The sequence below is a fragment of the Mustela putorius genome, unplaced genomic scaffold (genome assembly GCF_011764305.1).
Source record: "Mustela putorius furo isolate JIRA1106 unplaced genomic scaffold, ASM1176430v1.1 tig00003834_pilon_pilon_pilon, whole genome shotgun sequence".
NCBI lineage: Eukaryota > Metazoa > Chordata > Mammalia > Carnivora > Mustelidae > Mustela > Mustela putorius.
The window spans coordinates 107,800,355-107,813,503 of record NW_025421987.1 but is presented as its reverse complement, the minus strand read 5'-3'; the positions used below and the strand labels follow the sequence as shown (position 1 = coordinate 107,813,503).

The 13,149-nt window shown below is 42.9% G+C and overlaps 1 protein-coding gene across 1 annotated transcript in view; it reads left to right on the top strand.

The window, feature by feature from the left end:
* Positions 1 to 2,133: 2,133 nt before the first annotated feature.
* Positions 2,134 to 13,149, top strand: part of BFSP2 (beaded filament structural protein 2) — a 59,206-nt gene continuing 48,190 nt past the window's right edge. The window contains exon 1 of the mRNA XM_004762490.3: positions 2,134 to 2,622. Coding sequence (XP_004762547.1) covers positions 2,134 to 2,622 — 489 coding nt within the window. The remainder of the gene's footprint in view (positions 2,623 to 13,149) is intronic.

Here is a 13,149-nt window from a genome sequence, read left to right as displayed (position 1 = left end):
GGTTTTATGAGTGTAATGAGCTAATAGGATTAGCAATTTGTCATTTAACTATACAAATCCTTTAGAACATGTTTGTGATTTCCTCAAAAGAGAATCATCTCTCTCTAGGTCTTTGGAAACATTGGTGTCAAGTAAGGTACATCCCTCTCTCACCTCTTCCTTCCCCGGGACTGGGGGTTTTGCTGTACATATCTTTGAGTAAGAGAAAGCTGGGGTTAACCTGGGCACTGGAAGTTATCATTCTGTAGAAAAGAACAGTTCATAAACATGACACCTGTGCAAACAACTTAATTAGTATCCTGAACCCTTAATTTAGCCTTGGATGACATACCCTGGAATTCCTACAGTTCCTCGAGACCCAGTGTTGATGTTATTACAACAGTCTGGTGGGTGCTGCAGGCCCTACAGGGTGTACCAGAGGGGGACATCTAAAGAAATAAGGGACACTACCAGCTTTTACTTGATCAAGTTGGTTCCTTAAACTGTTAATCATACAACCAACATTGATATTTATAAAGTATCTTCTGTGTCATCTCAAATAGATAAAGTAGAAGGGGAAAAAGGAGTTGTGGTGTCTTTATCAGCAAAGAAGAGCACATAGAATATTCCCGTATGTAATAGTAGTTTTAAACTCTGCTCATGTGATTTTGGATGCTACCTTAGTTCTGTAGGTGTTTGGAGATCGAGGGGGTTCCTAGATTAGTCACTAGGAGTGACTCTTCTGCCTAGGAGTCAGAAGAGGCCTTCCCATCCCAGCTCTGCTGCTTTCTGAACAGGAGATCTTGGACAAGTCATTGGAGCTTTCAGGGTCCTCATCACACAAGGAATTAATAAACCATATTTTGACATGTGATGGTATTTCTGAAGTTGTGCAGTACTCAAATAGTAGCACAACCCACTAAGGTTGAATTGAGAATTCAGTGAAATAAAGTATGGAAGCCACATACAACACTAGGATAGATTCATACATACTAGAATTGGCTCCCTTTCCCTTTTTCCACTTGAGGTATGTTCCCATGTTGCAGAATTTGGGAGAAATATCCAGCTCTGGGTTTTGGCTACTTGGTTTCTCTGGGATAAAACTTAAGTGCAGTGGGGTTTAGGTCCATTTTGTGATCTCAGCAGATCTTTTCTAGACCCAGAAAAGCAGATGTGAATTCAACATGCCTTAGTAGATGCTTACAGTAGGAATAAAACCCAGGGTGTATCATCAAACCCTAACTCAAAGCACCCTCAAAGAGCTTCCTGGAAAATCTTCTCTTTGTTCTTATTTATTAGTTTTCTGGCAAATGGAGAAACAGAAGTGTACAGAACAGCTACAGCATAATAGGCGCCCAAAACGTGTGGGACCCGAATTTGCCCAGGATCCCTCATCTAGTGCATTAGAGAAAGCTCAGGCCAGTGCATGGAAGTAAGGTCCAGAGAAGGGGAGCAAGATGGCCAAGGTCAAGCAGCTGATAACAGCAGTGTTCGAGGTAAGAAAAATGTCACATGAGGACCTGAAGCTGTTGCCAGGACTGGGGGAGGATAAGAGAGGCAAGAGGCTTCATGTGCTTCTCTTGAGTTCATGGGACTGCCTCCCACATGGGTGGTTCACATCCATTTCCACCATCTATTATCTGTGTAGACATGCATGCTCATTCACACTTTCACATACACAGCACACACAAAGATGTAGAAAGCTCTGAGATCGGCCCTTGAGCACCTGGATTCAGTTCTGGGTCAGCCACTCCCTACACTTGTGATTTGAGATCTCTGAGCCTCGGTTCATTCATCTGTGAAATGGGCTGCTTTGCCCTCTCTTAAGTAGTGAAGTACACAGATCAGATGAGCCCCCTCCACAGCCTGCACTGATCCAGCCTCCCCCACTACCAGTGGAAAAATCTGGGAGGTCAGACACCTGACCTTGCAGAGAATGCATGAGTGCCTTTCTACACGCAGCCCTGGCCAGGGACTGTTTCTCTTTCAGCTGGGTGAATGGTGGAAGCTCATGGAAAACAGCAGACAAAGCAGCCCTGGGGGTAGAGGAGCTTCCAGAGAGGCCCACGACCAGGCCACAGGGACACTGGGGCTGAAAACCAAAAGCCACTAGGCTCTACAAACCCACTAGGCAGAGCAGAGGCAGAAGGGGAGATGAGCACAAGGCGGGTGGTGGTGGACATGCCCACAGGGGTCAGCTCCAGCATGCCCCTCCAGAGGCATAGGGCATCCTTCGGGGGAACATGGTCATCATCCTCCCTGGATAGCCCCCCAGCCTCCAGGACCAATGCCATGGGTGGTCTCATCCGAGCACCCAGAGTCTATGTAGGGATGGCGCCCAGTGGGTACACAAGTGGCCTGGGCACTCGAGTGACACGCCGGGCCCTGGGCATCAGCAGTGTTTTTCTGCAGGGCCTGCGAAGCTCAGGTCTGGCCACAGCACCAGCTCCAGGTCTGGAGAGGAACCTCAGTACCGTTGAAGACCTGGGGGGTTGCCTGGTGGAATACATGGCCAAGGTTCATGCCTTGGAAAGCGTCAGCCAGGAGCTGGAGGCACAACTGCGGATGCACCTGGAGAGCAAGGCCACACGCTCAGAAAGCTGGGGAGCCCTCAGAGCCTCTTGGGCCAGCAGCTGCCATCAGGTGAGTGCCTGGCCATGCCCAAGCGCTTTGCATAGGCCCAGGAGAGGATGCTGACAGCTGTACTAGGAGTCATTATCAGAGAGCAAGAATGCTGAGGCAGGGGCAGGAGAGTGAATGTTCTGAGACCAGAGAAACTGACCATAACTCTGATCCTTTCTTGCTAAAAAATACTAATGACAATGAAAACAATAACAACAGCTACTTTTACTGAGGTAGACTAGGGGTCAGGCCCACAATAATCCCTGTACGTGCGCTGTCGCCTATGTTCAAAGCAACACTATGCACAGGCTCATTCACTGATTGCATTTTTTTAGTGGTGAAAATCGGCACAAAGGGATTATGTAATTTGCCCAAGATCCTGCAGCCTGTAGGGAAGCTGAGCATTGAGCCTGAATTGTTTCAGTTCCAAAGCTTGCATTTGCCCCATTACCCTGGGCTGGCTCCGTAACATTTGTGCTAAGAAAAGTTTTTTATAGCCATCGTCAAATGGAACACCATCAAATGGTTGTGACATCAAAAACAAGGATAAATGGAAGTGTGTTCCTATATCCATCTGCTGCAGTACTATCCAATAGAAATATGAGCCGCATTGGTAGTTGACAAGTTTCTATTACCCACAGTGAAAAAGGTAAAAAGAAACAGGTGAAGTTCATATTAGTATTTAATTCAGTATATTTTAAATGTGATTTCAACAGATGATCAATATTTAAAATATTAATAAGACTGTTTACACTGAAATAGAACTTTCTGCAGTGATTGAAATGTCCTATTTCCACACCATCCTGTCTGGTAACCAATAGCCACATATAACTATTGAGCATGTGAAACATGGCTAATAAGACTGAGGAATTGAATGTTTATCTTTTTTTATTTTATTTTATTTTATTTTATTTCATTAACCACATAGGGCCAGTGCCGTCTTAGTGGCCAGGGCAGGACACAGAGGTCGCATCTTTCTCCCTTGCTTGGTCAGGATGTGCCCTCCAGGGTGATTTCTGCAGAGCGCTGAGCTCATCTGTCATGTCTGGCCTGCAGCTTCCCCCACCGAGACTCCAGCAGCAGCACATCTCATCAGGTCCCTGCTGGTGGCTGACTTCTCCTCTCCCTTCCCTCCCCCACCTCCATGTTTCAAATGCTGGCCTTGGGATCCCTCTGAGCTACACCAGCCTCCAACTCCACCAGCAACTGCCAGCTTGGACCCCTTGGACCCCCTAGGGCCCAGCATGCATTCCCCAAGGAGAGGTCACAAACTTCCATTTGTGTATGGCCAGCTGATGCAGGGCAGGCACGCTCAGGGGCTCCCCATTCCCCCTCCTGCCTCCCATTTCATCCTGGAATGCTTCTCTTCATCGTAAGTCAGTGCCCGGCCTTCAGCTCAGGACATGTGATGTACAACACTGTCCTCTTGGCTTTCCTCTGGAGCTGTTGCTCTGCTTCCATCCATCTGGGCTGGGAGGGAGAGCCGCTTTTAGAGCAGCTTGGGACTTAAAGTTTTCAAATCTAAGACAGCCATCCCTCCTGGATTTTCCCCAGCAGTGCTGGTTCCAAATATTTATGTCCCATAAACCAGCAGACAATCCCTAGATATTCTAACATTTCGGCACCTGCAGGACAATTTCTTGCATTCAAATACCACATAGACTTTTTATGAGAAGCCAGGCATCCCAATTTCTAAGTCAAAAAGTATCGGCACAAAATTTAGTTCATATTCAACAGATACTGACACGGTCAGGCTTCAGCTAGCTAGCTCTAGGGGACTGGGCAACTTGCCCAACTTCTCTAACCCTCAGTGTCTTTATCTGTAAAATGAGTATAATGCCACAGCTACTCTAGCAAATCCATAGATATCTGAGTTGCATGGTTCCTGCCTGCAGATAGACTAAAGATTCAAAAACTGCACCATGACAACAGCACAGCCCCCTGCTGCCAGAGCCAAGGCTGGACACAGAGACATTCAGGCCTTCCACTGATGCTCACAATCCCAGACAAGGGTCATTTTCCTCTTCACTGACCATAAGTGAGATCCTTCATACGAACCCAGAGTTCTCTTTTTCTTCTTTTGTTTAAAAACATGGACCTGAAGATACAGTTAGACTGACCCATAAAACGGAGTTATTTCTATATCACACAGCCTCACCTTCCAGCCTTATTAAGCTCTGTTCCACCAAAAAGAACCAAAGAAAATTCTACATGTTTGAGAAATGCACATTAATTTTCCTTTGCTATAGTTAACAAAACTGACCTACACTGTCCACCCCTCCTGACTTTAACATAAAGCTTTAAGGTGGCTTTGCTGATGCCTGTTCTCCTTCCTGGTATTCGCCACCCAGTCAGCAGTGTGGTCTTTTGGACACGTGGGATCTGATTACATGATGCCCCTGCCCAACACCTTTCTGGGATCCTCATTGCTGGCAGGACACAACCCATGACTCCGGGCTCAGTCTACAGGCCACTTCTAAGTAGTGAAGCCACCTCTAAGTCCTAGGCCCACCATCTACCTGGGAGCCCCTGCATCCGTCTTCAGCCTGCTCCTCTGCAACGCTTCCCCGGTTCCTTCTGTGATCTCATGACAGCCCGGACACACATCCATGGTGGTAGTTACCATGCTGTCTTCTGGTCACGTGTCTATCCAGGCCTTCCCACTCTAGGCCCACTTAGGAAGGACCAGGTCTCCCGAACAGAAGAGTCCATAGAGCATAAACTGGAAATTCATCTGGGAGTTGGGTGAACTTACATTTGAATGTTGGATTTGCCACTTACTAGCTGGGTGACTTTAGGTCAGTTCTGTCAACCTTTCTTCTCATTTGCCATGTAGAGATCACGTTATCTACTGAGCAGAACTGTTAAGGGGGTTAACTGAATATAGTGTACCCAGTAAAATGAGTGGTTTACAGCTCAGAAAGACTTTCTTCACTCGTGGCATTGCAGATATCTTAAGCCATGTACATGATTGATACTCAAAATGAACAGGATCCTGCTTCAAATCCTGGTTCTGCCACTTACTTAGACCAGCCAGTCCTCTGCTCTATGACTCCCTTTCCTCGTCTATATAAGGGATGGATGAGCACCTCCCAGAGTCGTCATGAGCATGAAATGAACTAAGATGCGAAAAGGAACACTAGAGAAAGGCGCCTGCGTGGCTCAGTCGGTTAAGCATCTGCCTTGATTTCAGCTCAAGTCATGATCTCAGGGTCATGAGATCAAGCTCCGAGTTGGACTCCATGCAGGGTGTAGAACCTATTTAAGATTCTCCCTCTCCTTCTCCCTTTACTCCCACCCCTGCTGTCATGTGCTCGCTCGCGCTCTCTCTCTCTCTCTCTCTCTGGTGGGAGGGCAGATTAGGAACTGTGAAGTACTGTGCACATGCAGCAGGGTATCCTGAGTCAGAGTTTCAGTTCTCTAGGCACCAGGTCTCTGGCCAAGGGACTTGCCTCTGAAGGCCACAGCCCCCCTTCAGGGCCTTGGTTGGACCCTTTCTTCCTCTCTCCACTCCTAACCCAATCGCCACAGGATGACAGCTCCCTCCTAAGTCCCATCTTCCCCCAAACGGCAGCCTCAACTTCTGGCTACTCAGAAACAAAGACTTTCCCACTAGGGAATGGGGTCCCCTCTGGCTTCCAGGGTGCTTTGTCATGGAGCCCTGGGCCCCCAACCAGCCAGTTCCCATAGAACTGCAGGTAGGGCCCACCTCCACCAGGGCCTCTAACCTAGACCTAGAGAAAAGACCACCAGCAATTCATTTATTTCAGAAAGTTCTGCCTTTCCCTTTCACGGGTGTCAGAGGCAGCTGTGCTATACTAAGAGATTCTGGGATCCAGAAATCCAAAGCTCTAAGCTGCCCAATACCATGACCCCAGGCACCCCAAGCCCCTCCTCACCTCTATCCACCTACACCCACCTCCAGCAAGGGCTTGGTCACAGACACAGGGAGGGTCAGGTTTGCTTCTTGGAGCGGGGCATGGATGTGGGCCGGCAACACCACAGTGTACGTGTCAGGCGACTATAGGGGAAGGAGAAACCTTTGTTCACCCTTGATCCAGCTACCTCCAGAGAGGCACTAGGGTTCAATGCACTGGGGATTATTTGTCCTCCATGAGTTGGAGTGGCCAGTCTGTGGGAAAGGGAGATGCCTGGTTTTGCTCCTCCTTTCTCCCCAACTCACCAGGACAAGGCACATAAATGCCATCGCAGGCAGGAAGGGTCACCCAGCCATTGGTGGGCCACATAGTGTCCCAAATGGCAAAGCAGTACCCCTGGGAGGCCTAGGAGAGTTTGCATTTGTCCCCTTGAGTATCTGTGTCTGAGGATGTGCAAGATTAAATAGCAAAAATTACCATGACAAATCAAGAGATAAACCATAAAGCTTCATATGTTATCACATTTATTTAGTTAGTTAATTTTACCACCTTTCAAAGCACTTTCCCCCTGCCTTTTGAACAAGGAGCCCCATATTTTCCTTTTGCACTGGGACCCACAAATCATGTAGCCAATCCTGGCCAGGGGTCGTGTATATGAATTTCCTTTTCACTTCCAAACCTCTCACTCCCCAATTCTCAGTTGTGTTAGAAACTCTCAGACACTTCTGCTAAGCAGTAAAAGCAGACAGGAAAATTCCCAGGTGATAGCCATGAAGACCAAAGAGGTCACAGCCCCTGCCCATTGCTTGGGCAGAAAGTGGTTCTTTCTCTCTCCTGCTTTGCTGAATGCTCCTGACCTTTCTTGCCAAGTGAATGATGCTCACAGTAAACTCCATCGACAACGTCAGACCCTTTCATCTTCAAATAGACCAAACACAAGGTTGGAATTAGGCAGCCTTCCTGCCTTGGAGCGGTAGATAAAAGGAGAGTGGGGACAGAGAAGGTGTTGTCAGGGATGTGGAGTCTCAAAGCAAAACGAGTAAGCCAAGGCCTTGGCCAGAGAGATGCTGCCTGGGAGGAAAGGGGAATGTGGAGGCTTCAGTTCCACTGAAATTATTGGTCTCCATGGGAGAAAACAGCAACTTACATCTTCAGACAGCAGAGATTGTTAGCTGGAGGAAAGGGAAATGAAAATTATTAAAAGGCAGGAGAATTAGAATTTTAAATGGTCCTGATTTGAATATCTTTCCTGCTGTTCACAGTTCCTCTTTCTGTCCCTTGCAGAGAGAGAGCCCAGACACTGGGGACTGGGGATCAGCCTAATTGGGGAAACTGCTGGAAACTCAGGCAATCCAGGTGAGGGTCAGCTCTCTCCCCACAGAACCTGTAGTCCTAACAAGTTTAAAGGAAGAATGAGAGAAGAAAGAAAGAAAGAAAAAAGAAAGACAGACTAACTGCTCACTCCCTACCCTGAAGCCTCATCCCCCACAGGCCCTGAATAAGAAGAAGGCAACAGTATCATTGTTCATGATTCACAACCTGGTGTGCCTGAAAGGGGGAGAGAGAAAGAACCATGAACTATTGGAGTATCTGCAACAGCCTGAATACATTTACCCAAGATAAACCACCCCATCTATTGCTTAATACTGTGCATGCACTTTGTTTGGTCAGAGCAGGTCAATAAGGTAGTCACTTTGTTAGCCACTAACAGGGACACTAAAGTATTATTAGAAATGTAACTATACAGAGAAAAAAGTGTATTCAGGAGAATTCTTCTCAGGCAGGGTGACATATGAGATTGGAGGAAATCTTTTGATGGATCAGGGGAAGGGAAGGAGGCATGAGGCTGCTCCTAAGGGTATTGGTGGAGTAATACATGTGGTCACAAATTGCTTTCTGAGAAGGGTGGTTTCTGATTTCCTGGGTACAGGGAAGAGGGTCTTGCTCTGCTAAGTAGAGTATATCTGTGCAGAAGCCCAGTAGAGTATATCTGCCACAGAAGACAGGGGAGAGAATAAGTGCTCTCACTGGGGCCACACTTCAGTCTCCTAAGATCTCTTAAAATGTGAGAGCCATGTTGAAGAGTAGAGGACAGGGGAGTCCTGGTAATGAAAAAATAGGGAATGTGCTAATAAGACTGAAGCCAGAGAGTCCACTGGTCACACTCAGGCCCAGCAAGTTCTTTGCTGATTTTTCTATATGTGATTTCTTACCTAGATGGTAAGGATGTTTGGAGAGTTTCTTGACATGATAAAATAGCTAAGAAAGAAATACTAGAGGGTTTCCTGTAGAAATGAAGAACAAAATAAGTATGCCCACTATCTCTACTGTTACGTAACATTGGTCAGAGGTAGTAATTAATGCTACACAAGAGAAAGTAATTGGAGGTATAAGGATTGGAGAGAAAAAGAGAAAATGTTGATCTTTCTGGAAAGCCCAAAAGGATCCATGTGAAAACTACAACAGACAATAAGATAATTTAGTAAAGTAGCAGGTTATAAAATAACATTAAAGACATATGCTGAGTGTGTATATATATGTATACATACATACACAAACACACATTTATATAAATATAAATGGCTACCCTCTCCTTTATGATAGCAAAAAATAAAATACTTCTGAGTAAACTTAACAAGAAATGTCCAAAATGTATATGAAACAATAATAAAATTCCCCTGAAAAGACAAATGTAAAGAAATACCATGTGCTTGAATATAAACTCAAGAAAAATATTAGTTGTCCCTAATTTACAAATTTAATGCAATCCTAACTTTTAAAATATCATGGGTTTTTTTTTTAAGCTAGGTGGGTTTATTATAAATTTTCATTGGTAAAAACAAAAAGGCAATAATAGCTGAAAAGATTAACTGAAGGAAGAGAGCAAGGAGGGAAGGGGCAGCTATCCCAGACATTGCAACATACTAGAGAGACTCACTTGGAAAACATTTCTTGTTGGCACATAAAAGACGGGAAGACCAAGGGAACAAAATATAAAATTCAAAATAAACCCTGCTCCATATAGAAATTTAGTATTGACAAATGCAACATTTGAAACCAATGGAGGAAATGATGGACATTTAATAAATGGTATTTAGACAACTAGATAGTCATAAGGAAAATAAAACTGGATCCATCCTTCACTGTACCCTAAATTAATTCCAAAGCTATCCTAGATTTAAGTTTTAAAAAGAAAACCATACAAGTAGAATGTGTGACTGAATTCTTTTATAACCCGGGTGCAAAAGAAGTTTTCCTTGATATAATTCAAAATCTAAAAGCAATGAAGGAAATATCAATAAATTTGATTATCAAAAATTGTTAAATTTTGCATCACAAAATTGCACAATAAGTAAAACTAAAAGATAAATGACAAACTAGACAGGAGTATTTGCAACTCTTGAATACAAATGGTTAATTAATGTCCCTACTCTATAAACAACATTTAGAATTTGCAGTCTTAAAATAATAGCCAAAAACATGCTTACTCTTAAGTAGACTGGAGATATAAATGGGGAATTGACATAAAAATATGTGAAAATGGCTCTTACCTACATAAAAAGATGTTCAACTTCACTCATCATAAGAGAAATATGAACAAAACAAAACAAAAACCTACCTGAGATACCATTTTCACTTATCAGACCGGCAAAATTCCTGAAGTATGTCAATCTGTTTTATTGGAAAAGTGCTCGGGAAACAACCAATTCCATGGTGCTGATGGGAGAAAAAAGTTTACAATGTCTATAGAGAAGAACTTGGCAATATCTAGATTAAACTATATATGCATGTAATTTAATCCAGCAATCCCACTTCTAGGAATCTCTCCTGATTACACACTGGCAAAACACGAACAAGAAGTATGCACAAGGCTGTTTATTTCAATTATATCTATAATGGCAAAAGACCAGAAACAACCCAAATACCTAGCAATAGGGGACTAGCTGAATAAGCAATGCTACATTCACAAAAGGAAAGAGGGAGGGCTCTATAAGTATTATGGAGGGGTGATCTCCCAGATATATTGTTGAACTAAAAAGTGACGTGGAGAGAGTGTGTATTTCATTCTATCATTTATCTGAGAGAGAGGAAGATATACGAATATATACATACATATTCACTTGTAACTGGAAAAACCAACCACAAATGATTTTAAATGATCACTTATAAGAGAAGGAGAGAGTAGGATAGAGCGGAAAGGAATAGACACTAGAATTCTTTCAGTTTATCTTATTATGTGGAGATGACTTTGGAACCATGGAATTATTTTATAGAATTATAGAAGTGACTTTTAAACCACAGTAATTTGTACATCTCTAGTGGGATGCAAAAGAGTGCTGGAAAAAAAAAAATCTTAAGTCATTTTCAGTAATCATATTGTTGGCAACATTGCTCGTATTATTCTAACACTGGTGTGTGCATGTGTGTGTCCTGTGGGATAAAGCCAAAGAGTAATTATATTCATGTCATTGAGAATCAAGAATTTTACTATTGGTAAAAGGAGATACATTTGTAACACAGATTAAGTTTAGTGATAATTCTCTAGTCCTGAATTTGAATTTGAATTATCAGTATAAAATCATGGTGTATGTGATCCTAAAATAAATATATACCCATTTCCTCGCTCCAGCAAATGAAAAGAACTAGAAACAATTGCCAACCCAGTAGCAATGAGCATTTTTAGCCTCAGGTTTTGGTCACTAACTACCGTTTTTTTATTATAAGAACTGAGGCTCCTTCATTAGAGAAATGGCTGAATCCAGGTTTAGGAGCAGGGAGCATAAGTGATGAATCTGAAACATCTCATACCAAAACCAAGGAAGCTATAAAGAATTACTAGAGTCATGTCAAAAGACTTAGGAGCCAATTTGAATAAGCTCTCACTAATCAAAGGTGGCTACATATCAATAAGAATATTAACTGCTTAAAAAAAAAGAATGTTAACTGCTATGGATTGAAACACATCAAATATGTTTAAATCAGTGAGTTCAGTGTAATAAAAAAAATCCCGCTTATTAGTTGCCTTGGAGTCTGCTGGGGAACCATCTCATTATTTTGAAAATGGTAAATAATAAGAAGGAATTAGGAATTTTTCCCGCCTTTCCTATAAGAACTGAGGATCCATCATCATTAAAAAAAAAAAAAAAAAAAAAAAAAAAGAACTCAGGAGAGGAATTATCCTTTTATAGAAATATCACACCAAGAAAAAATAATGTGACTATTTTATTTATATTTATAGCTAATACTAATCATTAAAATAGAATTCAAATATCACCACTTGCAACCACAGTAAAATAATCGATCTAGGCAATAACAATCATCAAATGGCTACTAATATCACAAAAAGAGAGATCAGCAGACATGTACCTCCTGGTGGAGTACACGGCATCACCTATGTCATAGTCTTGCCAGAAAAGAAAAAAGAAAAAGAAAACTGAATGTGATTGAATCTCAAAATAAAACTACTAATTTATAGAAAATACAGAGGTCAGATGAACATGTGAAATGATGCCAGCAAGATGGAATCCGCAAGACCCAGACTCTGAGGAAACTATAAAACTAACACCCAATTGTTTCAACAAGCGAACATTGCAAGGGACAATTAGGGATATGAGGAGGAGGCCTATAAATTAAAACAGATTAAAATGACAACCCACTGAAATGGAAATTATTTGAACCACTATTCAAGCAAACTGTAAAAAATAGACAACTGAGGAAAGATAAACTGGGTATTTGAAGAATTGTTATTAATGTTTAGGTGTTATTTTTAGATTTTTGCAACTTATTTTTTATTTTTTTAAAGATTTGTATTTTTCTCACTGAAAGATTTATTTATTTATTTATTTATTTGAGAAGGAGACAGAGAGAGAGAGGGAGTGCACAAGCAGGAGGAGGGGCAGATGGAGAAGCAGACTCCCCACTGAGCAGGGAGCCCAACACAGGCTTGATTCCAGGATCCTGGGATCATGACCTAAGCTGAAATCAAGACTCTTGACACCTAACAAACTGAGCCACCCAGGTGCCCCAGAAGTTATTTTTTAAAGCATCTTTATAATTTAACAAGACATACTGAAATATCTGAAGAAGAAATAAGAATACCTGGGATTTGTTCAAAATAATCCAAGGCAGAGTGGAAATGAGAGGGGATATAGGTGAAACAAAACAGGCCAAGCGTTGGTAATCAGTGGAGCTGAGTGATGGGTATATGGATGAAATAGTGTATGTAAACTGCTACATGCATAATCAATGCCCAATTAAGTTTGTGGAATTGAATAAATGAGAAGCTACCGACGTTAATGGAGTAGTAACACAAATAACTGTGCTTACATATATGTAATTGTGAGTTGTTCACCTCACCCATGCTACAGGAGGTTAGAGAAGAGGCAGGGTATTGGCTGGGCCTCACTGAGGGTACCCCAGGAGATTGAATCTAAAAGTGAGACCCAAAGAACCTACCAGAAGATGGCCCTTCAGACCAGGGACCAGCATGGACAAAGGTTGGGAATCAGGATCCAGTCTGACCATCTGCAGTGCATTCTATGAATGGGGCAGATTTCACAACCGTCAAAGAGAAATTTTGCACTGAACACTTGTTAAAATCAGAAGACATATCTTATTCAGACTACTGCAGCAGGGGAGAGACACTTCAGTATGGACTGAGCTCAACTCC